The 27,169-nt window shown below is 41.8% G+C and overlaps 1 protein-coding gene across 9 annotated transcripts in view; it reads left to right on the top strand.

The window, feature by feature from the left end:
- ANKRD44 (ankyrin repeat domain 44) overlaps positions 1-27,169 on the top strand; it is a 316,425-nt gene that overhangs the window by 144,363 nt on the left and 144,893 nt on the right. For all 9 annotated transcript variants that reach the window (XM_037043709.1, XM_037043702.1, XM_037043703.1 and 6 more), the window contains exons 3-4: positions 6,000-6,078; positions 18,388-18,458. In XM_037043709.1, coding sequence (XP_036899604.1) covers positions 6,000-6,078; positions 18,388-18,458 — 150 coding nt within the window. The remainder of the gene's footprint in view (positions 1-5,999; positions 6,079-18,387; positions 18,459-27,169) is intronic.

Here is a 27,169-nt window from a genome sequence, read left to right on the forward strand (position 1 = left end):
TACATTTAGTTTTATGATCCATCTTGATTTAATTTTGGTCAAGAGTATAAGGTTTGGATGAGAGTCCATGTGCACATGTGTGTGTGTTTGCTTATTATGGATATCTAATCATTTTAGTGCCATTTGTCAAAAAGGTTATCCTTTCACCAGTGAACTGACTTTAGCTCTTTTTTTAAAGTCATAAATGTGTGTTGTCCATATACATGTCTTTGCACCAATATCGAGTTGTCTTGATTACTGTAGGGTGTCTTATACTCAGGTGGTGTTCGTTCTCCAACTTTATTCTTCTTGCTTACTTAGACTTTTTACTTGGGAGAATCTTGTCTGTGGGTCCACAGTATTAGGGCAAGAGAAATAACTGAAATGAACAATAACTCTGCTTCTGTTTATCAAGGCTTGTAAGTAAGTAGTCAGAGGGTCAGCAAGAACATGAGCACCAGCATCAGATCCGGTTCCGCCACTTCCTGGCTGTGTGATGCTGGTCTGGTTAGTTGTCATCTCAAAGTCTCAGGCCCCTCACTTATAAAATGGGAGTGATAATACTTATCACTATGGTTGTAAGGATCAAATTATAAAATATTAAGTCTCTGAAATAATTTTTGCCTGCCATGTATTGAAGTTTAGAAAACTGGTGCAATATGACTGCCCGGGACTTAGTTGTCTAAGACAGACACAATGCAAATGTCTTTGACATTCTAATTTATTTTATTTTATTTTCATTAGAAAGTCTTTGAAGTGATTCTGGTTTAGTTCCAAGAATTAGATATCGTTTTGAGGTTTGAACATATTATTTGGTCATTAGGTATAGCAAAATACACTGGTGTTTCTTAAACATCTGTATTACATTCAAATGGGTAGGTTAAAATACCAACAGAATGATGGTTGAATAAAGTTGTTTGATGGTGGGGGTGAATAGGAGCAGAGATTTGCTATAACCTTTGAGGCATAGAAAATTCCAGCAAAGAAAATCCAGCTCGATGGGATAGTGCCTGCATGCACGAAAGACTCCTAATGATGTAAATCTGAATTTCTCTCTCATGGTGACTTGTAGTAGACATTGATTTATCTTTGCTATGTCTAAGTGAAGGCATACTTTGAAAGTTGAATTGAAAGTTGGATTAAATAATACTTAAAGACTCCACACATAAGAAAAGGGCTAATAATTGAATGTAGAACTGGGTAAAGAATTTGTACAGGCAGTTTGCAGTTGAAGAAGCCAGAGCTTTTAATAAACATATGAGAAGAATCTTAGCCTCACTTGTACTTAGTGAAATACCATGCCATGTACATCACATTGGCAATGAGTAATAAGGGCGATAATATCAAATACTAGCAAGGATGTGGGAAAAAGGACCTAATATGTGGCTGGTGGGAGTGTTAATTGGGATAACTATTTTTGAAAGCTATTTGACAGTACCTAATAAAGTTGAGTATGAATAGATCTTTTTATTGGTATCTGCTCTAGAGAAATTTTCAGACATGCCCAGGGAGGCATATAGAAAGATGTACATGGCAACACCATTGGTAATGGTGAAGAATTGGAAATGGCCTAACATGTCTAAATTCTCTCTCTCTCTCACACACACACACACATTCTTCAAGTTATTTTCTGAACCATTTGCAAGTAAGTCACAGTATTTGTGGCACCTGACCCCTAAAGCTAGTTTTAAAACAAAGTTCTGAAGTGAATACAGAAAAATGTTAACACATTCGATTTTTCTATTAGGAACATATAGATCTGTCATTTTCTGTTTGTCTACATTTGTGAGATGCTAGAACTTGAAAGAAAGATGAAAAATTTAAAAAGAAACATAATAATTTGCTTTTCTGCTTTGCTTCTTTACAAACTTCTTTTAATCCTCCACCTTAAACCTATTAAGGTGGAGGATTTATTTGCCTCGTTCAACTTAAATCTATTAAGTGTCTTTGGCTCTTTCCTCACATGATTTGAGGTGTCTCCAAGGGACCTATTTTGGGCTCAGAGTGTCTTTAGACATCTCCTTGCTTAACTCTGTTGTCACATTGAGCTCGTTGGGCATAACCTGTCAGTTATTTCCCTGCTTCTTTGGTTTCAGTGGGAGTCAGGATTGACGATCGGAACTTACTGTATTTCATGACAGGAAGGCTTTGCAGGGCTTGTTTCTTAATATTGCTCCAACTGTCTGTCTTGGTATGCAAGATATTTATATGTAGGAAGGGATATTTGTTTGAATGTACGACATATACTTATAATGAAGATTAGATCATGCACTTCTGAGAGTTTCTGAAGTATGTAGTAAACAATTCTGAATCTTTAAGACAAAGGCTTGGATTGCCTCCTCAGTCTATACAGTATTTTTAGCCTCCAAAATAAACTCTGCCCAAGTCAAGCTCACTTTATGTGTATACATTTCAAGTTCCTTATTTTCTTTCATCTGCTTCTTTGGTAAACAGATGGCAGAAACTTCCTCGGCCTGATCTCTTTGTGACATGCTACACATTTAGCTCAGATGCCAAGTAGCTGTGTGTGTCTTCGGCTATTTCTAGAAAGGGGGGGGGGGTTACCTTCCTTCCTTCCTTCTGGAGAAGCCAGGGTCTTCCTATGGGTTCGAATCTGTTTGCAAAGGGCTACTTGGAATTGGAGATACAAGGGAATGGGAAAAATGTCTGCTTTTTTGGTGATACTTGAACAGTCTGTTAAAAACTACTCCGATGAACCATTTCCAGGGTGTGTTGATCCTACTGTGCTTGCTTTTGAATTATTTTCTCCTCCTGAGTTCAGAGACCTGCATGGCCATTCCTCAGCTGTCGGTTATCACAGAGAGTTCACGTGGGCCATGAACAGAAGTGCGTGCAAACGGCACAGAACACGTGGCTCTGCCGGAGTGCTGCTTCAGTCCTGGCCTGGTCCCAGATTCCAGTGTTGATCCAGCAACTACCCTTAAGTCCATCTTAAGATACAGATTGGAAGCTAGGAAGCTAGTTCTTTTACATGTTTGCTGTGTTATGCAAGTCATACAGCCTACTCAAGGACCCAGAGGCTCTCTTTTAAATGGTGATAAGGTTTTACCACGTAGTTCTGAAAGATGTGTCTCCCCTGGAAGGGATGTCATGCCCTTCAAATAGTAGAATAGATTTAGAAAAGTATTTTGAAAAAAATGAGAAGCACTCCATAATTACCAGATAGGTTTTGTTTCTTCTAGACACCATAGGGGTGTCACTGGCCTAGAACCTATTTTTACTAGTATTCTCGTTTCCCCCTTCTCCTACCATTGCATTTCCTGCTCCATTTGTCTAGCTTATGGCAAAGTAGGGTGGCCTTAACCTTAGGCAGAGGAGGAACTGCAAACTGCTGGGTGATTTCACTGAGTGTGGTGGTGGCTGTGGCCCTGTTACTCACCCCCTGACTATACTCAGGTTCCTATACTCAGGTTCCTGCTGGAGAGCAGGTGTTGGCAACCCTTGGCCAGTAATAGAAATGCATGGTTATTTTGGTTAAGGTCTTAACAGCACGTGAAATTGTTTGTATGATTCTGTTGCTTCAGAGAACCAAAGGACTTCTGCTTGAATATAGGTCTTCTCTGCAGTTACTTCTCTGCAGTCTGTGGTGTGTCACTGAAGGAGATGACCAATTAGCATACATGTACTAGAAGCTACAGGAACCTTTTAAATGCATATTAACAGGAGACATTGGGACTTACAATCAAGAATTTTTACAATATGATTTCACATAATAGGGCCATGTTATACTATAGAAACTTTAGTTTGAACAAGCCACATCATGAAAGTGTCATAAAAGGGGCCACAGAATCTGCAAGGCCAGGCATATAATAACAGGCCACCAGATTTAGATATTAGCATTTTCTTGGCTGTATTTGAGGCTGAATTCTCAAACAGAGCACTGATTTTGCTTCAGGTAAAATGAAGTCATAATTTGGGTTGGGTTACTCCTTGTTGAAATCACTTAGATGAGGTTTAATTTGTTGAACGAAGTCCTGGAACCAGTTCAAGTCACAGAAGATTGTATAATTATATAACTTTTATCCCAAGACTCAAGGGAAATTTTTTTAGCAGCTATAGTGGGCATTCAAAGGGAATATAGACTAAAATGGAAAGTGCTTGTAAAATCGCAACAGAAGAAACAGGAATAGAAAACATTTGTGGAAGTCTGGTCTCAGTTATTTGTATAATTCATCCCACAAGTTAAATACACTGGATTCTCAAATAAGCAAATATATTTTCAAATATTTAATCTTCATTTTCACAGAAAGGGTGTTATAGCTAGTTATAAGAGGGTGAACCATGTTTGTGTACCTTACTGAATTGTCCAAGGCATACCATTATACAAGACTGCCCAGTTCCCACTTACCAATAGTAATCACCTGCCGCATACATCGACAACGTGAACTCCCAGCTAATACATACTCTTCTTTTTATCCACTTAAAAGTTAGTCCATGCCTTCATAAAACCTGTTTTCCAGAGCTCCTAACAAATAGACTAGTTTGCAGATCAGTTCTTGACACGTCCCCTGCGTGCCATCTGTTTTAGATGTTAGTGAGGCACGAAATGCCTAAAAGCGATCATCTGAAAGAGACCGAACAAGAGCAGAGGGCTGGAGCTGTCAGGAAGTGGAATAATATCCTTGGGCTAATCAAGGGTTGTTAGGTGGATTGTACCGTCAAATAATCACAGGGGTGATGATTAAAATTCATAGCGAATCCATGAATCTCGGGAAACTAAAATGCATGCTAGTTTTGGGAGAAACCTCAAAGGCAGCGTGCAGACTTTGGTTACCAATGTTACAGAGCAATCCATGGGATTTGGGGAAGAGATCATGCACGCAGATGATTCGGTCTGGCCAATTTCTGCTGAGCACCTAGTTTGCCACTACTGTAGAGATCAATGGGAGTGAGTCTTTGTCCTGTGAGAGTTGTCAGCCTTGGAGTGAAGAAATCACACAGCTATCGATTCTGATGGCAATAACGGCTCTGCAGGGAGCACTCACTGTGTGTGCGCCGAGCCTCACGCCTGCCCAGGGCCTTGTCTACTTACATTGTCTTGAATTCTCTTATCATTTCTCTAAGGTAGATATTATTATCTCCCAGGTTCAGATGGGAAAGCAGTGTTTTCCCCCCTGCATATTGCCAAGGACTTAGTCTGGAGTCTGACCGGTGGAGATCTAAGCTTGCCTCTGCTATGTTCTAATGGGGTCTTGAGGAATTTGCTTAATGTATTTGAGCCACAGTTTCTCATGTATAAAACAGAAAAGGTAATGTCCACCTCAGCTCCCAGTTTTGTCATCAGTAGCCTCAGAGAGACATTCCTTGAACACTCTAAGGAAGTTTATTCCCCTCTTTCCAGTTATGTGGTCCCATTACCCGGTTTCAGTTTGGTTATAGCCTTTTTCAGCATCTGAAGTGACTTTATGTGTGATTTGTTTACGTGACTGCTGTTGGCCTCCTCGCTTGAATGTAAATTTCATGAAGGCAGGGACTGAGTCTGGCACAGTCACCCTTCTGTCCCCAGAAACTCGTTCTTGGCACATAGTAGGCATTCAATAAATATTCCATGAATGGAAAGTAGGCTAGGCAACAGTTGGTGGAGATGGAAAAAAGAAAATGACCACACTTATGTTTAATGTCCTTGTGAACAATTCAAGAATGAAAATAAACCATTGAAAGCTTTGGACTAAGCTGTTAAGGCAGATAGAAAGGTTCAAGTTTGTTTTTTCAGCCATCACTGAAGGTTTTAAAATAAATTCAGTCTCATCATCCTATGCATGATGGTCCATTTCTGACCTGAGCTGGCCTTCCATAAAAGGATCAGGGGGGCCCACAGGCACTCCGACACAGAAAATGGAACCTTTTGTACATGTGACTGTGTGAGAGGCTGACATAATGTACAACCAGAACTCACCTGACTAGGTGTTTGTCACCTCAGAGTGAGGGACTTGTCTTACTGTGTCGACAAAAGATACCTCCAACCACCACTGACTTGTTTGTTTTTGCCATTGTTTCAGGATTCTGAGAAGCGAACTCCCCTGCATGTGGCCGCATTTCTGGGAGATGCAGAGATTATTGAACTCCTGATTCTTTCAGGTAAATACCAGCTATTCTGGGAGTCACACAATACAAAATACAGATAATTAGTATAGAATTGTACACCTATATAATTTTATTAACCAATGTCACCTTAATAAATTCAATAAAAAAGTTCTTTAAAAAGAGAGAGATTTTAAGAAGTTACAGTGCCTTAGCTGGTGTGGCTCAGTTAGTTGGAGCATTGTCCTGTAAACCCAAAGGTTATGGGTTCGATTCCTGATTAGAGCACATGCCTGGGTTGCAGGTTTGGACCCCAGTTAGGGTGGTGTGTACTAGAGGCAACCAATCAATGTTTCTCACATTGATGTTTCTTTCCCTCTCTTGATCCCTTCCCTCTCTCTAAGATCCATAAGCATGTCTTCAGGTGAGGATGAAACTAACTAACTAACTAGATAAATAAATAGTGTCCTTCCTTATAAAAAGAAAAAATAGTTACAGAGATGTGATAGTTGAGGTAAGAGGATCATATCCGATTATTCGCTATTGGATGTTCATTCATTTTCTTTCCTAGGTTAGCAGGATGCCACTCAGGAAATAGGAGTATAATCTCACCTTACAGTTTGAGATCATTGGTGAAGTGTGTGTGCACGTACATACATTTTTATTTCTGCACACTAGCAGAAATGATTGGTTGGTACCCATGATTTTCTCCATTCGTACGCGTTTAATATCTAGATGCCGTAAATGAAATGTTTGCTTTTTCTTTTTTATTACCCTTGGCAGATTTGTGAATATCTTCTCATATCACATCGGTTTCAAGAGTTGACATATCATAGTCATTTTGAGGATAGGATACTGTTAAATATGCAGAGAATGGCTTAGAGGGAGAAGCTCTGTTTCTTCAATAAATCTCAGATTGTTATGTGGATGAAAAAATGTCATGTGAATATTTTAAGTCATTTAAGGGAACAGGAAGTGTTGAAGTATGTATCTTCCAGATTTTTAAAAAAGCACTCTCAGATTTTTTCTTTCCCCGTTGAGTATAACATCTTAGCTATTCAAGTAATAAAACTGTAATAAGCTTATTAAAAAATTGAAAAAACCAAACCAAAACCAAAGCAAACAAAACAATACCAGCTGTACTTAAAGTTAATTGCAGATAAAAATTTAAATGACCAATTATTGGATTGACTGCTAGAGTGAACCCAGACACACTTTCTTTATTGTGCTCCTGGAAGCTTACTTGATCAGAGATTTTATCAGTAGATATAAGACAGTGCAAAAAGTTGTTCATTAAAAATGACATCTCCAGTAAAATTTTTACATTGTTTTGATGATCTGATTTTTGACTATCTAATTTGGCCCAGTACTATTGATAAATTTATTATATTTGAATATATATTTTATTTTTCCATTGTAAAAAAAGGAATAAAGAAACCTGGCTTATTAAAATTTACATGAACAGACACAAATGTGTGTGTTTATATATATTTGAGTAGTGCTGCAAAACAATGCTTTGTTTTGTTTATGACTATGACTTTGTAATAAAAACTAAAAACATGGAAGAAAAAGAAACATCAATTTCTGGATAGCGTTTACATTTGAATAGGCAGGTGCAGTGAGAAATTTTTAGGAAAGGATAGAAAAGAGATTACAACTCTGTAAAGTATTTTATTTCCTAAGAATTAGAAGCAAATATGGCAAACGTGTTAAGTCTAATTTGTGTGTACACTGGTCTTTGTGATATTATTCTCTTTATTTTTCCTTGGACTTGAAATATTTTATCTGATTTAAAAGTACCAATGCTTTCATTTTTGGAAATTTGCATACTTGGTACATCGCACCAGACGGGTCTCAAATCCACACATGCTTTCTCCCTCGAGCACTTGACAGACAAAGCCTGCGTTTGTCTGGGCACCTGCACGTGTCTCAGTGTGGATTGTATGCAGACTGGCCAGCTTTCTTCCTTCTCCTTTTTGTTTGGGAAGATTAAAATCTGGGGGAAATGCCTCTCCTCCGATCATGCAAAAGGCCTATGCAAGGTTTGGCCTTTGTTTGCAGTAGTAAAGGGAAGCTGTTGAACCCCAGTATAAGCTACGCAAAGGTAGGAGCTGATGCATGTGTTTAAGCAGATGTGGAGAACATTGTGGAAAAGAAGCAAAAATTGTGCTGGGATACACAAGGAAGATTCACATTGCCCTATTTTTGTGGTGTTCCTCTTCTTGAGGTGGGTTTTCTGAGGAAACAAGTATTCTGAGCATTATAACATGTGTGCCCTGTGCTCCTGACAATTGCATGGAGATTAAGTAAGATTTTGTGTGGTATTCCTTTCATTTTTGAGAACAGGCCTTCCTTCTGACAATTCTAAAGACGCCCCAGGGCTGTATTCCAAATAAACACTCATTGTTTGGTGTTGGCACAGACAGTGGCTGTGCCAGCACACACCTGACTGGTTGTCCCCGCAGTAGAAATTTGGCCCATGGAAAATTGTAGGCAGAAGTCAGTAGGGGTATAAAATAAAGAATTTTCTGGTATGATACCTAACGGTCCCAACTAGCTATACTCACCATGCAAATGCTGTATTAAGAGACAACTCAGCTCTCAGAGGAATGTTCAGTTCATGAATGTGCAAATTCCAAACCTTGTCTTAGATCCCCAACTTCGTTTTTCGTTTATTTGTTTTTCCACATCTGAAAGGGAAGGTTTTAATTCTGCAATGTGAAGCTGACCCATCTGTTTTCTTCAGGCATCTGGGAGTTGGTGACTGAGAAACTTGCTTTCACATCACTTCCACAGGAGCGTGGAATCCACCAGCCTCTTAAATGTGGCTCATTCAGTAGGGCCAGGAGAGGCTGTTCCATGAATCTTGATCCGCCCACCACGTTGGTGTTGGATGTACTGAGCTGTTAAGCTCTCCAGTGTAGTTTTGGGTGGCACATGCCGTGGAATTTTTCTTCCTCCCACCATCAAATTAGAAAGATTTAGAGAGAGACCATTGGGAAAGTTCTTTGGAAATTTTACTCAACTGTAGAGGCTTAGGTAAATGCTTGGAATTCACATGGCTTTAATTTTCCCTGAGAGTTTCTGTGTCTAATTTGTACATTTTACTCCTAAGGAAATATCACTGTAAGAGCATGATTATTTCCATCTCTGAACTTATGTCTGGCAGCTGACCCTTTAGAGAATCCATCCAAACTGTTTTCCAACTTAATAATGAATGAGGTGTTAATGATTCCCAGGTTGGACAAATAATTTAGCCTTGCCAGAATAGCTCATTACAGCTGTGTTCTCTATTGTTGTGTTAACTTACAGAGTGCAGTGTAACCCAAGCCCACTTAATTCCTACTGACATTATCTCCTATTAGCCAGTGGATAGAGCCCTGAATGCCTCCAGCAGACGGAGAGGAATTTAGGCCTTGCTAAATTCCTCCTCTTATAACCATCAGGCTAGATTCTGGCTTTATTTCCCCACACCCGACTCTGGCTTCTGTTTGGGAACTGGCCTTGTGAGGCTTAAATCAGAGAGAAAGGTCAAGAGCTTGCAGAAGTATTTGCCCAGAGATATATGAATGAGATCAGCATGAACCAATGAGTGGATGAGAGTTAAGAGGCAAGGGTTGAGGTGTAGGAAGCAGAGCACACAGAAAAGTGATCACAGAGACGATAGCTTGTAGAGAAACTCGGGGGGTGCACAAGGGTCAGAAGGAAGAAAACTGGAAGTACCTACCTTCTGATATGGAAGTGTTTGTCAGGCGTTAAATCCTAATTAAAAATAATAAATTTATTTCAATGTAGTCCACCATACAACTGGTATTTCTGTAAAATTGTGTCCTGTGATTTTTTAAAGTATGATTTCAACTCCCAGTGCAAATTGTCTCCAGAGCGATGGCAGGTCATTCTTTTGATTTTCCTATGCATAATGTTACAGGAGAAATGAGCTGCTTCTTGCTGATGCAGTAAAGAATTATAGGTCAGCAAGTCTATTAGCGTGCAAGCAGCTTTAGTGGTGATATGTTCTCCTGGAAGAGAACAGGTCTTGCTAAAACAGGGAAGAAAGGCAAGGGCAAGGGTGGCAAGAGTCCTAGGTTCTTTGTTCTGAGAACTTATACAGTTGGTGGGATGGGGGTAAAGAAGTTACATATTGATTGACAGGTAAAGGTGGTGCCAGCTTTGCAGGGGCGTGGGGAGAGCAGTGGGGGTGAGTGAATGCCCAAAAGTGTTTGTGGGCTTTTTCCTTTGGGCACTGTGGGCCCTTTCCCACCTTGCAGGCCTTGGGATGAAAGCACAGTCTCAAAGGTGTTCTTTCCTAGATAGTGGAGTCGATACTTAGAATTTCCAGAACTTGCCCCCTCCTGGATCAGCATGGTGTTTCTTGTGGTGTTGGAACACCTGGCAATATTACCACACTCAGGATTGCCGAGTTAGTGGGTGAGACATGCCTCTCTCCTCCTTCCTTCCTGCCTTGGTTTGCTGCCTGTCCTATCTAACAATAACAAATATTCATTCTTTAAAGTTGGATTTATTTTTCCCCCAGAGGTCTAAAGGGGGTGATTAGGTCAGGCAGTGCTGATTTTGGCCCCCAATGTAGTGTGATTATCACATGATAAACCGTTATCTGGTGGGTGTGTAAACTGGCTCCAGCCCTGGCTGCTGTGGCTCCGTGGATTGAGTGCCTGTCTGTGGACCCAAAGGGCACTGGTTCGGTTCCTGATCAGGATACATAGCTGGGTTGCGGGCCAGGTCCTCAGTTAGGAGCATGCAATTGGTGCTTCCCTCCCTCTCTTTGTCCCTCCCTCCCGCTCTCTACAAAAAGAAATAAGTAAAATCTTAAAAAAAAAAAAAATAAACTGACTCCAAAGGCAAGTCTAAGTGGAGTTCTAAAATGTTGTGAACAATTGCCACACACGTGGAATTACCATACATGCTTCCAAGGTCATTGCTTTAAAGGACACTGCTCCTGGGCTGGGATATGATTTAGTCTGTTTATTTAAAAAAATGAATAGCAAGCTGATATCATTATATTATAATCACATTTCATATGGTCTTTTGTTTATATTTATTTTGGCAATTCAAAAACAAACTTTGGGTAAATCAGCCTTAAGAATCAGTTATTCTCTTTGACCTATAGGATTTTTCAGCCACTTAGTTTACGTTTTTGTCTCTGTTCTACTTTTCCCTTGACAACAGGGCTAAGAGAACAAAAATATGGCCTCTGGAAAAGATGCTCAGAGTCCCCATTCCTCCTGACCTCTGTGAAAACTAAAACCAGTGGTAACAGGGGTGAGATGAAAAGCATACCTAACTTGTGGTTGGGTTTACACCTGACCACTTTTCATGGGGTCTCCGTTTCTGATTCTTCAGAAACGAAGCCTTTACCCAGGCTTTCAAACGTCCTTGGGTAAAAAGAATTTGCCTTTAAATCATCAGACATGCAGACTTCGCGTCCTTCAGTGCACAATGGTGCCTGCCAGGCAGGTAAATAACGTGAAGCTTCCTCTGGAAAAATCAGTTATAAATATTCAACTCTGAGCCAGAACCTTCTGACGTCTCCCTTTGACATGTAAACAAGACTGCGAGATGTCTTTTGGGGAAGCGGATGAGGAAGCCCATGGCAGGGGGTAGCGAGGATGAAATACGGCTTGGTCCCCATTCAGATAACTCTGCTTTTGTTATAATAATTCCGCTGTTTGGGAAGAGGAGGTTTCCTGGCAGCTGCCTGTTCACTCCTTCTGAAGGAGGGTACGTGCAGGGATGGTGGATTTAAGCAGTGACCTGAGAAAAGCCACTTCCTAGGTTTCTAATTATTTTTCAATACCTCAGGCTGTACGGGGACAGGGCTGGTGTTGCGTTGTGGTGCTTTATAATGCTTAGCAGTCTCAGGATCATTTTTCTCCCTGAAAAAATTTTAATAGAAGAGCCATGTTTGGATCTACATAAGAGTGAAAAACTCTGAAAGTTTTCAGAATGTGTAAATAACACTACTAATAAATAGCACTACTAATAACAATACAATGTAGGTTCTGACTATAAATTCTAAGGAAAAGCAATAATACAAAACTACGGAAATAGGCGAAGAATGTGAACAAACAGATCTCAGAAAATGAATTGTAAATGGCCAGGAAATGAACAAATTAGAAGATCTTCAACTTCTCCATTAAACAGGAAAGCACAAAAATGAGATACCATTTTCTTCTCATCAGATTTGCAATATTTTAAATGACTGGAACTATCAAGTGTTGATGAGGCTGTGGGGACACGAGCAATCTTACACCCTACGTGTGTGAGTAAGTTGGCATGCCCTGGAGGGTTGAGACTACCTATTAAGGCCAGAAGGGTGCATGACCTATGACACTGGAAGTCCATTTCTTTTTTTCTTTTTTTTTTAGATTTTATTTATTTATCCTTAGAGGGGAAGGGAAGGAGAGAGGGAGAGAAAGATCAATGTATAGTTGCCTCTGGTGTGTCCCATGCCGGGAACTGGCCTGCAACCCAGGCATGTGCCCTGACTGGGAATCGAACTGCGATCGTGTGGTTCGCAGGCCTGCGCTCAGTCCACTGAGCTACACCAGCCAGGGCGAAAGTCCATTTCTAATGATCAAACCTGTACCAATACTTTCACATTTGCATAAGGAGTCACCTTATGAATGTTCATAGCAGCATTGTTTGAACAAGTGAAATATTGGAAACAACTGAACTACCCATTAATAGTGAGAACATGTTAAAAATGTTGGAATACATGTGGCAATGAAAAAGAATGGATTCAGCCCTGGCTGGTGTAGCTCAGTGGATCGAGCATGGGCTGCAAACCAAGGGTCGTCAGTTTGATTCCCAGTCAGGGCGCATGCCTGGGTTGTGGACCGGGTCCCCATTGGGGGCCACTGAGAGGCAACCACACATTGATGTTTCTCTCCCTCTGTTTCTCCTTCCCTTCCCTTCTCTCTAAAAATAAATAAATAAAATCTAAAAAAAAAAAGAATGGACTCATTCTCTAAGCATCAGCATAGATATGAAAACTATATTTTTTAGTGAAACAAGGAGATTCAGACTGTTATTGTAATATGATACAATGTATGTAAAAGCATACTTGTGAAACAATAGATTTAAAAACTGTTGTGTAATATTTTAAATATATAAAAAGAATACTGTACTGACCACTCAGCTTAATTTTCTCAATTTTCTATGGATGTACATATTTGTATATAAAGGCATAAAAGACACGGGACCTTGTGTACCAGTTTCAGAGCAGAGCTTTTTTCAGGGAGTGGGAAGAGTACAGCACTGGGGATGACACTCAAGGAGACTTGACTGAAATCTGTGCTGATCCATGTTTTTAAAGAATTCATTCATCACTCATATGATCAAAACATCAAATAGAATAGGTCTGTTGCTGTTTGTTATGCTAGGCAAATTTCCCAAGCTCCTGCTGAAGCCAGCTGATTGAGGAGATAATGCTGAATCTCTCTTTTAACCAGAAATCACCCTTCAACAGGCAGCTAGCTCTTAATTTGGGTCTGGCCTGGGCTTAGAGCTGTGCGAGTGGCAGATGCCCCAGGCTCTGTCCCTTAGTTCCTGACTCTGCTCTGATAATAGTCTGCAAGCAGCTGTGCAGTGCTTACTGTGTGTCTGGAAGTGATCTCGGGGCTTTTGTGGCAAACCTTCTAGACTGTCCAGTATTTTTTTACAGAACGGGCTAATTCCATATGTCATGTTTTATTACTTGTTTTTTTTCCACATAACAAAACTGTGTGAGTATCTCTCCTCTTCCTCCTCATCATCATCACTGTTACTATTTTTAATCCTCACCCAAGGGTATGTTTTATTGATTTTAGAGAGGGAGAGAGGAGAGAGAGAGAGGGAAAGAGAGAGAGAAACGTCTATGTGAGAGAGAAACATTGACCAGTTGCTTCTCGTACATACTCCCGTCAGATGCCACAATCTAGGCATGTGCCCTGACCGGGAATCAAACCTGCAACCTTTTGGTGTATGGGATGACACTCCAACCAACTGAGCCATATGGCCAGGGCTCTTCACATTATAAAGCATTCTTATAAAACATCACAGCTATGCTCTTCTTCATCTAACACTGAAGTTGTTTCCTGACAACCTTTCATGAAACATCCTTGAAGATGAGTCTTAATATTCACTCATATCTATTTTTTAGAAACATTATAGAGCATTCTGATGCACACACGAGGGAAGAAATAGGTTGTATGTAATGGGGTGGGGAGGGAGGGAAGGAGAGGGAAGAGGAGTGAGGAGGAGGGAGAAGAAAGAGGGAGACTGAAGGTAAAATTCTGACATGCAGTGGCAAAAGCAGGTAGACACAGGTCTGGGCAGATACTAACCACACACGTGCACCCTGCCCTCGTCAGGGTCCTGGTAGGCTGGCTGGTGAGGGAGCTCCTGGGAGGAGGTGCTTAGATTAAAAAAGCAGTGATAACCAAATGACATTTGGAGAGTCAACAAAAGGTCCTGTCAGACCCTAGAGCTCTGCCATCTGTGGGCAGGCACGGGCCTCCTCTGTCTGTCCCTCCTGGGGGAGCTCACCTTGCCAGGAGCCCATCTTTGGGGTCAGAAAAAAGTTAAGGCCCCAGCATGTAACACATCCTTGACTAGGAAGTTTCTTTTCAAACTGGACTGTGCAACCAATGGCATCTTGCTATTACTCTCTTACTCCCCTGGCGTGAACCCCAGGAACATCATGGAAGATACTGTGTGGCTGGACCACTCCGGATGGAAAGGGTGGGAGTGTCACTTTGACATCAAAGGCCACTGACTAAGAAAAAAGTAGTGTAAAAAAGGGCAACTTAGTTCACCCATGGTTATTAAGAAAGAAAAACTTCAGATTGTTGGGTCTCTTAAAAAAACATTGTGTAAGTAAATATTTCAAATATACAGAAAATTGTGGAAAATAATTAGTGCCCATGTACACCAAGCTTAATGAAATCAGAGTTCCCATATTTGCATTGTATCTTTCTTCAAAGGAAATATAACATTGGAGACACAGTTGCAGCCCATTGGCTGTACTTATTCCCAACCCCCCTTTCCCGACCCTCCCTTCCTAGAGGCCATTCCCCAGAATTGGAATTTGTTTTTTAAGCCACATTTCTCACTTTTATTTCAGCTCTCAACATCTATGCATCTATCAACAGCATATAGAATTGTTTTTGTAAATATAAAAAACTTTGTGGAGCATATATGGCATGATGGGCAGTGACATATTATAATTTTTAAAGTATATATTATTGAATAAAAGGTTCTAAAAGAAAAAAATACTTTATGTAACTGGTATCATGCCATGGGTTTTATTGTACAACCTCATTTCCTCATTCAGTATTATGTTTTGAGTGCATGTGTTTGTGTATGGACATTTGACCTGTTCAATCCTATGGCAGTGTAGATAGCATTGCATTGTACAGCTGTGACAGTGTACAATGTCTGTGACAGTGTAGCATTTCATTGTACAGCTGTGCCTCAGTGTCTCTGCCATTTTCCTCTTGATCAGCATTTAGGATTCCAATTTCTTGCTGTCACAAAATGCTGCAGGAAACATCTTGTACATGCGTGAGGTTTCCTAGGGTACGTGGTTGGGGTGCATTGCTGGGTGGCAGGGCACATGCATTTCGAAGTTTGCTAGGGAGAAGCAGATTGCTTCCTGAGGGGCTCAGATCAATCACACCCCTGCCCTCTCTGTTTAAGTCTTCCTGTTGTTCCACACTCTTCCTAACTCTTGCCATTGTCACACTTTGTGATTTTCACCAGTTCGACTGGTGTGAAATGCTGTGTTAATGTTGCTTTTATTCACCTCTCCCTACGGAATTTTTTAACTTCCTTAATTTTATTTTGCAACTAGTGAATTTTATAATTCAAAACAGTTTATTTTTTTTCAATTACAGTTTACATTGAATATTATTTTGTATGAGCTTCAGGTGTACAACATAGTGGTTAGACAATCATGTACTTCATAGGCTGGTCCCCCAACATTTAAAGTACCCACCTGGCATCATACATAGTTGTGACAATATTATTGACTCTCTTCCCTATGCTGTACTTTGCATTTCTGTGACGGTCTTGTGACTACCAATCTGTGCTTCTCAATCCCTTCACCTTTTTCATGCAGTCCCTCTAATGAATTTTGAGAGTGTCTTTTTATTTGTGTCCTGCCATTTGGGTTCCTCTTGTATTAGGTTTTTACATTTATATATAGGCAACACAGAATTTACTCTGTGAAAGACTGTGACTAATAAAATATGTATTTCTGTTTTATATTATTATAACCCGTGTTTAGAACTAGGGGGAGGAAGGTATGATAGACTATGCCCCTCATTTCCTTGTGTGGTAGATTTAGAGGTGAATGAGACATTGGGCGGGATCGGGAAAGAAGAACCGCTGATGTTTTCCTAATGCTCTGCAGTTTGCACAGCACCTTCAAATCCACTTGATTCTCCCAACCCCCCAGTGAAGTGGGTGGAGGACTATTATTGTGTTCTCATTTGCTCAATTTACAGATGAGTGGCTCTTGGTCGCTGGGCCAGTAAACGCTGAAAGGGGAACTCAAACCTGGGTCTTCTGCCCACGGATCCCGCAGGCCTTCCAAGATCTCATTCATTTCTCTCCGGGGTATTTAGCCCAGGACTTCCTGCTGCTGGGAAGGGAGAGGTCTGCTGCCTTTGAGTGTCACCATGATCAAGCTGCTTTTATTTGGTCCTTGTTGATGTGAGGGGCTTGAACTGTCGTAGGTAAGCTGCCTGGATGGAGTTAGTAGGACTAGGATTTAAATGATGTTAAGTTTAATAAACTAAGCAACACTGTGTTAGTGTCTCTCAACCTTGGCAGCATATTATAATAACCTTGGGTCCTGGAGAGCTTGAGTCATCTCAAACCAATGAAATCAGAATAGGGGGAAGAAGAGGCACTGTATCTCTTTGTTTTAGGGATTATCATATTCTTTTTTTCTATCATTTATATTATTGGTGGTATTTGTTTCTAACGAAAAAAAGTGTGTAAGCTCCATGATCTGTTACTTCCTTCTAGCTGGTGTCTTCAACTACATTTCTAGCTTACTTTTACCCGTGAAAGTCTCCTCCTATCTTTAAAAAATAGCAAAAAACAATGTTTCTACTTTTCAAGCTGCCAGCTGGCCTTGGCCTCACAGAGGTTTGTCAGCCCTGCTCCCACGGACTCCCTTTCACAGCCCTTGTCCAGAGGCACCTCCTCCACACTTCCCCTCCTCCGCCCTACTCTCTACTTCCTTCGATTCATCCCTCTACTCTTCTTCCTCACAAGCTTCCTTCCCTGCTGTCCTAAGGCTAAAATAGTCTCATCTCACTGTAACGACAAAGAGATCTATGCTTCCTCCTCCTCCTCCTCTTCGGTAGCCCTTTCATAAAACTTCCATCCCTCAGCAGCACCCTGAACCCACCTGAAAAGGGCAGCTCCGACTGCGTGTTTTATTGACTCACTTGTAGGCGTGGAAGACTTGCCCTCACCAAGAATGGTGAGGGTGTCATTGGGAAGAGGGCATATTCTGTTTTCCTCGAATCCATTCATATGGAGCTTCTGCTCCCCAGTGGTGAGGTGGCCCCAGAGAGATGAACATTCGGCACACCGGTGAGCGTGAGCTGGCTCTGGCTCCCGTGTGAGTCTGTCTGTCCACCCCAGAGTGTGAGGGAGCCACGAGCAACCTACGTAGGCTTTATGCGGGTCCATCCAAAGCTTCCCTGGAAGCAGGCCTGTTCCTACCAAAATCTCTGGCTAGTCCCAAAGAAGGAACCAGGATTCCTGGATAAAACAGATTTCTGCTAATCCTCTCAGCCCAGATAACACCGCATCAGAACTCAACGTTGCAGGGTTTGTTTGAATCTCATCTGGCCTCCCGTGTACATTCACTGGAAGGCTCTCATTGTTGGCAGTTTGCCGACGAGGGGATTGTGTGCCCTGTGGGGTACATATACTAAAAGACTAAAAATAATATTCTGATCACATACTTTATATTGGGGAATATACATGGTATTCAGGAACACGCACACTTGAAAAGTTCTTTATTCTTCAGAACATACATTTCCACAGTCCTGGAGAATCTGTTTTCTCACCACTGTATCTCCTACCCAACTAGATGCTGTATTTCTCACCCAGTCTTTACCCAGTTCTGTGACAGTCTCAGTTCCTGATCTTGCTCCTTATACTGTACTGGGTGTCTCCTTCTGTCTGGTTGCTAGAAAGCACATGACTGATATTAAGAGAAAAGTGAAATATGGCGACTGTGCCAGGCAAATGAGAGTGCAAGATAGAGCATCTGACATAACACCAGCAGAACATCCCCTGCCTCCGTTGTGCCTCTAACCTGTCTGTGCTGTTTGGTTCTAGGAGCTCGTGTGAATGCCAAGGACAACATGTGGCTGACCCCACTGCACCGGGCTGTTGCCTCCAGAAGTGAAGTGAGTGATGATCTTTTATCTAGCTCCTTCAGTCCCTAGAAACAGAACAATTCTTTCTGTTGAATTAGGGATTCTCGCTGGTGAGCAAAAAAGGCTTTTACTTCTAATGCAAGGTTACCAACATCGAACAATTGTCTGTTTGAGCGCCTCCTGCATGCTAGGCATGGCTCTGGGGGGTGGCAGGGGTAGCCTATGATGGGTGGCATGGTCCCTGCCTTTAGTGAGGTCTCAGTCTGGAGGGGGAAGCAAATAGGTAAGCAGATCAGTGCAATGTCAGAACTGAGTCAGAGGAAGGAGCAAATAACTGTCTGCTTGAATAGGAAGTCTTCCCAGGAGAGATGCCAGCTGGTCCTTAGAGGATGAGTAGGGACTTAGCAGGCCAGGAGAAGGAGGGAGGGCTGAGCAGGAGGATAAAATGCTCGAGGACCAGAGGCACAGAAGGGAGTGAGTGGCAGCTTCAGCTGGCGTGACAGGAACCTGGGCGGTAGCAGGAGACAAGTCTGCTAGGGGAAGCTGGGTTACATGGGGGAGGGCTGCGTGCCCTGTGAGCAGGGGGAGTGGTCACAGCAGAGATAAGAGTGAACATGACAGATTTGGACCTTTGTGGGGCGAGTTGGAGAAGAAGCCGGGGGGTGCATGGTGATGCCGTTAACTGAGAAGGCAGAGGCAGAAAAACGGATTGGGAAGCTGATCAGTTCTGTTCAAATATGCCGAGTTTGGCTCACACGTCACTGGAACATAAGCCCATGAGGACAGAGATCTGTACTGTGTTCCCTGATGTATCCCAAGCCTCATACATTGTAGCTGCTTGAGAAGGAATTTATTTGAATGCTGGAAATTCAAGTGAAGATGGCTAATTGATGACCATTATTTATACAGGTCTAGAGCTTAGGAACAGAGAGGAAGATCATTTGAACCATGGTAAATGGATCAGCTGGTCCAGGGAAAGTGTGAGGGTTGAGAAGAAAAGAGCAGTGTGGGGGAGGGGTGGCAGGGAACCATGGTGACCGTGAGCCCTGAAGCTGGTCAGAAGGGAAGTCTCCCATCCAGGCATACAGGAGGCTCCAACCTCGGAGGTACTTGGCATTGGATGACTAATCTTTGTAGCTGGTTTTACCAAATGAAGCTCTCCTCTGCTGCCGTAGAAGGTGATGCTCTCCAGGTACACCTACCTGGGAGGTAGCTGGAGGTGTGGCTGAGACCGCACACACTGACGTTGCAGGCATGGACTGCTGGCAGTTGGCAACTGTCTGGAAACAACAATATCCTTGGTAGACGGCAGCTTAGTGCTCACAATCTTCCTTGCTGTGCTGTGTGTTGTGGGTAGTTTTTGTAAGAGGTTGGTTGTATTCTCTTTCTGAATAGCCCACGTGTAATGAGGGAGACACATGATCCCAACACCTGGCTTGGACCCTGGGAGTTCAGGAGCTTCTTGTGGTCTCACATTTCCTTTCTGTTTCACCTGGGAAGGCAGGTGCTTGAGTTCATGCAGCCAGCTTCATGTGACCAGCTCCTTCACAGAGGAGTGTTTCTTGGTCTTTTAAACCATTTGATCTTTGGTGTTTTAAAAATTAAAATTAAAATTAAGTATCTTTTGAAAGATGTGGGTTTGCTTCCTGGGCCAAGAACCAGGTCTTTTTGGCCCAAGAAGACATTCACTAAGCACTTCCTGTGCCAGGCCCTGTGCTTGCTGATGGAACTGCAGCGGAAGATGAGACGTGTGGCCCCTGTCTTAGGAAGCGTGTAGTCTGGTGGGGCAGAGAGACACAAAAGCAGATTATTTCAGTACTGTGTGATCTCTGCAAAGGCTTCAGTCCCCAGAACACCCATTTTCCACCAACCATCAGCTTACCTTTTTTTATTTATCTTTGGTTTGTTCAAAATCAGTCAACCCAAGGGTGGATCAACCTTTATGTCGGAGAAGGGTGTTTGCTGCTTCTCTAGGGAACAAGTTCCCTCTGCAGGTTTTCTGAGGGGGACAAAATCCCTTGCAGGTGCCTCCTTCCAGGAAGGAATTAAAATGCAAACAGACCCCGAGCTGTAAATAATCAGGGTCATCTATAAGCTTGCGAAAGAAGACGTCTTCATATTAGTATCTATCATAGCAGGTTGAAAAGTTTCTCATGAAAACTGGAGTGTCTGTAACCAGTGTTGGAACTGACTGTCGGCCTCTTGGTTTCGAAGTACATTACTCTGAATTTAGAAAGTCCGCATATAGGAAATTCTGGTTTTGCTTTGTTGCATTCGATCGTATCCCCATCACTCCATGACTACCCTAAATAATAGCTGGGAACAGGGACGCGGGCTTGTCCCAACAGGGAAGCGGGCTTTAGGTGGGAAGAACAGAGAAGATTCCGACTGGTAATTTGGCTGGTAGCCCTCGCCAAAGGGCATATGTGTGTTCGGCATGAGAGCTGGTACATCTGTCTGTTGCTTAGATGGGCAAACAACGCTATTACTCACCCAAATACGTATTAACAATCATTTCTTCTCTGAAAGGCTTCTAAACTCTATACCATCCTCAAAGCTCCTTTGCTTCTAAAATGTAGGTAATTGATTTCAAGGTTCATTGTTCCATCAAAAAGGCAGCACCAACCTGGAAGATACGGGATATGATATTTACTAAAGGAATTAGGCTGCACAGCATTGTGCGGGCTGCTGCAGTGAACGTCAGGCTGTCACCCCGGTTTCTGTGTGGTCCTGAAGTCACTGCAGGCCAGCAAGAAAAGCTGGACGTGGAAGGGGAGAGAACAGGAATCAAACCTGCAAACCCTCAGTCTACGGGGTGAAGTGCCAACCAACGGAGCCACACCAGCCAGGGCAGCATTTTATTTTATAGTTTAAATTTTAAAAGCTCACGTTTTCTCCTTTCCTCTAAAACAAAATGTCATTATTGTGGCCTAAATGCTAGTAGACAGGAGAGTTGGAGAAATTATATGGGAGACTAGAATGTCCATGCTTTCCTTAGGTTCTCTTTGTGATTATAAAAAGATGATGACATAGAGAACGTACATGGTACCTGGAATGAAAAGAAAGCACATGAGCATTTAGTAAGCTGTTAGTTAGAGTGTAGGTGAGTCGTACTCAGATTTAGTGTACATTCATGTCACCTGGGTGCCTGTTAAAAGTACCTGTCCTAGCACCTCACCCCAGCGTTGAAGCCGGCGGCTGGGCCCAGAAATCTGCATTTTGAAAAGAAGGTTCTGATGCATGTGGTCTACACACCGCACTCTGAGACCTGAGGTTGAAGACCGGGACCCCTTTAGTCTCTGGCCTTCCCAATGTTTGAGGCTAGCGCTTCTCAAATGGTTTCCTTTGGGTTCTTTCGTATCCCAAAGTCTCCAGTGAACCCCTTTATATTAACTGTAGTAGTGAACCGTGAGCTTAGTTTCACAATGGGTGCTTCTAGGGGAATCCTCCAATTAATTGAACAAATTAGGTGGGCACCAATCTCCAGAATTCTTATGGAATGCGAGAGTGCTGTAAGTAGTAGGGGCTGGGGCCCCCATGATTTCAGTGATAGAGCGAATGCCTTCAGGACTTGAGTGCGGACTCAGGGGTGACGGCCCACAGCAATGCCTTGTTAATACTTGCACATCATTACTTAGAGAGTTTGCTAGTGATTATACTAATATATTTAATCTACCCAGATCTATTGAGTGTAGACTGCGTACAAGGCATCTGCCAGGCTTTGTAAAGAGCACAGAAAATTGTATATGGCTCAGACCCTGGTGTAAAGCAACTTGCAGTTTATAAAACTTGACATTGCTTATGTCTGCAAGGACTCGAGTCATAAACAATGACTTTTCCACGAGTAATTTATGACCACTGCAATGCAATGCACCTCTGAGAATAAAAACACCAATATTAGGGGAGGCAGTTTTTAGGACACATGCTTCCTCTGTCTTCTCATCTTTTGCGCGTGCCACAGTGTGGGTTTCTGCTTTTGATGACAGGGTTGGGGTGGCCTTTTGTTGAAAAGAGAAAGTCATAAAAGGTTGAAATAGAGGAACTGCAAATGCCCTCTCCAGATGCTTCCCGTGTGACACCCCACGGCAGTTCTTCCCTCTGTCCATCCTCTCTGTGTCTTCTGTGGGGCAGCCAGTGCCACGGAGTGGACCTCGGCAAGGCCCGCCGTCCTCACAGTGAGGGCCGACTGGCTGGAACCTCCGTTCAGGAGAAATGCCAGAAGCTCACACATGCTGGCTCATTGAAAAGAAACCAGGACTTGGAAGAAGTCCGACTCTCAATGTGGCCTGAGTGCCGGCCTGGCAGCTTGTGTCTCCGTTGCCGTGATAAGTGTGAGCATCCAGCCCCGGCTGGCGTCACTCAGTGGATTGAGCTCAGGCTGTGAACCAAAGTGTCACTGGTTCGATTCCCAGTCAGGGCACAAGCCTGGGTTGCAGGCCAGGTCCCCACTTGGGGGCACATGGGAGGCAACCACACATTAATGTTTCTCTCCTTCCCTTCCTCTCTCTCTAAATATAAATAAAAATAAAATCTTAAAAAAAATAGTGAGCATCCAGAAGCTTTCAGAGCAGTTTGGTAGAGTAATTCAAGCCTCCTAAATTTAATAAAATAATTGAGTTTATAATTAGTTTCTTTATCTTCCTTCATTTTATTTTTTTACTCTTTACTGTATTTTACAAAAGTATTAGCTCATGATGGATTTGAAATGATACTGTTTCCTTTAAAAACTGGTCCTTTACCCCAGAGAGTTTGAGAAGTATCATGTAAGCAACTTTCCTGATTCAGAAAGTGTTCAGCGTTCCTTCCCCCACGTTAGTTTCTGTTTTACCTTGAAAATCCAGGAGTTTGATCTTGAAAAGATCAGTATTTTTGATCTTGAAAAGATCAAACTCCTGGATATTAATTTTTTTGCCAATGTGTGATATGGTGTTGAAAATGGGTACTTTTTTTTTTTACTACAGAAATCATTAATTCCCTAAACAACTCTAAAATTACACACTTTGAAAACAGAGTTCAAGTGCTTCCACAATTAAATTTTTTGAAAGAGAAGTGGTTTTAACAAAAGGGACATTTTGTCTTGTTAAATCAAAGCTTTATTTTAGCCAAAATATTATATTAAATTTCTATTTAGTGTATTAAGCCAGTTTGGCAGGCTAAAACTTCTGAGCTTAAAAATGTAAATAAGTAAGAAGAATTAACATTTCAAACTATTCAGTGTACTTGACTGATACCACCTACTGGGTAAGCTCTGGCCTGGGAGAAAACTGTATGAGCCCTGAAGTCGGCCAGGCTTACAGACCACTGCCCTGGACTTAAGTCGTCTTGCCTTTAAAATGGAGGATGAAGGAGTCGGACCCCTTATAATGCCCCATAGGTCTGTGGATCTAATTCCGTGGTCATTTTAGAGTACTTGTGGTTTCATTTTTAAAAGTTAATTTTTGGAAATTAATAAGTCCTCCTTTGTATACTAAGTATTTCTTGGTAGAATCCTTTCTTGTCAAGTAAGATGAAAACTAGGCAGTTCATTTCATAAGAAGATACAGAAATTGAAAAGAAGAATGGCCAAGTTTAAATATTTTTTTAAAAATAGAGAAAAAAGTGATGGTTATTCTGGAGGTCCTTGAACTGTAAAAGTAGGTGTTAATGTGAAAGACAGACACGACATTGGCACGCACATGGGAACTGCCTGGTGTTCACACGAAAAGGGATTTATTGAGACCCCGCCCACTTTTTTCTTCCCTTCTGACCAATGAACCTGAACCCTTTCCCTTTCTAATTTTTTAGGTGTAACCCAGATGTTGGGCAGGGACACCTTGCTTTCTAAACAGATACGACTGGCTGGAAACTATACGCCACATCTTGTGCAAAGTCTAACAGTTTCCCAACAATTCAAAAGAACCAGAGACTTAAGGTTTTGATTGGCTAGCTCCAAAACCCTGTTCCTGCTACATTCATTTGGTTTCTGTGTCTGTCTCCCCCTCTTCCTCTTGGCCTGCTGACTCTGCCCCAGGTGTACACCTTGGTCCTGGGTACGGGGCCCATGTCCTCTCTCCAGCCTCTTTATCCTCACCCTTCCTTTTGAGCTCCAAACGTCTCTCATTCTGTTCTGCAAAGCAGGGCAGCTCCATCCATCCCAAATTCACTATAGACTGACCACTGCCTAGCAACGGCTGAGCACAGAGGCTTCTGAGTCTTTTAATGGGACGTACCCTCCTTAAATGTCTAGTTGAGCCTAAAACAGTATTTTTTAAAAGATTTTATTTATTTTATTTTTAGAAAGGGGGAGGGAGAGAGGGGGGAGGGGAAGAGAGGGGGAGAGAAACATCAATGTGTGGTTGCCTCTTGTGCGCCTCCTACTGGGGACCTGGCCCGCAACCCCGGGCATGTGCCCTGACTGGGAATTGAATGCACAACCTTTTGGTACACAGGCCGGCACTCAACCACTGAACCACACCAGCCAGGGCCTAAAAGAGTTTTTTTTTTTCCTGCTGGTAAATCACAAAATTTTATTTTAATTTGCAGTTTGTAGTAGTTTAAACAAGAAGCTAGACCAGGCACCAGCATGCTTTTTTCATAAAGGGCCAGATAATAAATATTTTAAGCATCAATGGCTGTATATGGTCTTTGTCACAAATATTCAACTCTGCTGTTATCATTCAAAAGCAGCCATAGATAATATGTAAACAAATGAATCAGGCTGTGTTTCAATAAAATGTCATTTACAAAAATAGACCAAAATTATCTGTGATTAAAATATTTTTAGAAGTATTGTCTATTTAAGAATACAGGGCCCACACTGACCAGTGTGGCTCAGTTGGCTGGGCATCATCCCACAAAGTGAAAGGTTGCTGGTCCAATTCCTGGTCGGGATACAATGCCGGGGTTGCGGGTTCAGCCAGTGGGGTGTATGCAAGAGGCAGCCAATCAATATTTTTCTCTCACATGGATGTTTGTCTCCCTGTTTCTTCCTCCCTTCCCCTCTCTCTAAAAATAAATAAAATCTTAAAAATATGTATATATAAAAGAATGAGGGTTCCCCAACCCCCACATCTGCCAAACTCAGAAAGTGCTTGTTTATGCATAAGCTACACCTGGCACATAAATATAGTTTTTTAAACATAATTTTAAATATTTTCTTTATTTGTAGAGAGAAGGGAAGGGAGGGAGAAAGACAAACATCAATGTGTGAAAGAAACATCCATCAGTTGCCTCTCTACAGGCCCCCAACTGGGCCGAAACCCAGGCATGTGCCCTGACTGGGAATTGAACCAGTGACCTTTTGGTTTCTAGGCTGACACTCCAACTACTGAAGGCTGAGCCACACCAACCAGGGCAGATTTTTATTCTGTTTTGTTTGCTTGAACTATTGATTTGTGTGAAATGCAGATCATTTCTAAATATTCATTTAAAAGTAGTCATATCACCTAGTCTCAGTTACTCTAAAAAATCACATTTTGTGACTTTTTAAAAACAAATTTCTAATGATTTCATTGCTCTCATCTCCAAAAAGTATAAATTTGTGAAATGATCTTATATGTGTTGTTTTGTTAGTCTGTCCTAAATTTACATAATATTTAATGCAAAGCAAGAATCTGTACAAGGGCAATGAAATAATGCACAAGGCAAAGGTATTAAACTGACAGTATGTAATGTTATTTTGCTGTGAATGTGTAAAAAGGATACTGTACTGTTTTTTTCAGTATTGCTTTGAGGGACTATCTTTAATCTTTTTGGCCTCATTATCTGCAAAACTTTTTCAGTATGCATCTTCAAAATGTGTATCTCATGTATTTATAAATTATATACTAGAATTAGTATCATTAGCTAATATTTCAAAGCACAATGTACTAAAGGTGAGGCTTTTCATTTATCTTAGTCTTACATAACCAAGGTGGATAATAGACTTCTGATGATTTTCCTCTGTTTTGGTCAAGCTCTTGTCAGATCTGATTAAATTTGTCATTACTTTTACCTTGTAGTGTAGGTGATACAAAGCTTTTGTTAGGCATAGAAGCGTCAGCTCTGTGACTTCCCCATTATTTATTTGCGTTCTTTGCATAAATCTTGCATATTTTAGAATGCTTTTAGTTTAAGGGTACATGTCACAATCTGTAAATCGACTTAGCAGGTGCATCGCTGAACCTTTCGGTGCACTCCACAGCGGATGTATGGGCCAGGGTGAGCCCCGGCCCCCTCCACACAGTGGAAGTCCCTCTCCTCCGCGAGGGTGTCTCCACGCCCGTGAGGCAAGATCCTCTGTGGCGCTGACTGAGGGCACAGTGCCAGCCCAGAAGTTAATGCCAGCTAAAATGCTTTCCTTTTGTTTTTTTTTAAGATTTTATTTATTTATCCTTAGAGGGGAAGGGAAGGAGAGAAGGAGAGAAAGATCAATGTATGGTTGCCTCTGGTGAGTACCCTGCTGAGAACTGGCCTGCAACCCAGGCATGTGCCCTGACTGGGAATCAAACCATGATCATGTGGTTCACAGGGCAGCGCTCAATCCACTGAGCTACACCAGCCAGGGCGTAAATGCTTTCCTTTTTAAAGAAAAAAATGTAAAGGAAGGTTCCAATATTTTCCCACATCACAAAGGATTGTCTGTATATTTATATAAATCTCCATACTGATGAGGCCAAAGTTGATAGAGATGTTATTTTTTAAATTTAAATGTTAATGCTTTATTTGTGATTTAGCTTTTCTTTATTTTTTTCACCCAGCTGGTTTTTAGGATAGAGCCTGGG

This window comes from Sturnira hondurensis, unplaced genomic scaffold (assembly GCF_014824575.4).
Source record: "Sturnira hondurensis isolate 20B ecotype Veracruz unplaced genomic scaffold, ASM1482457v3 Scaffold0004136, whole genome shotgun sequence".
In the NCBI taxonomy this organism is placed as follows: Eukaryota; Metazoa; Chordata; class Mammalia; order Chiroptera; family Phyllostomidae; genus Sturnira; species Sturnira hondurensis.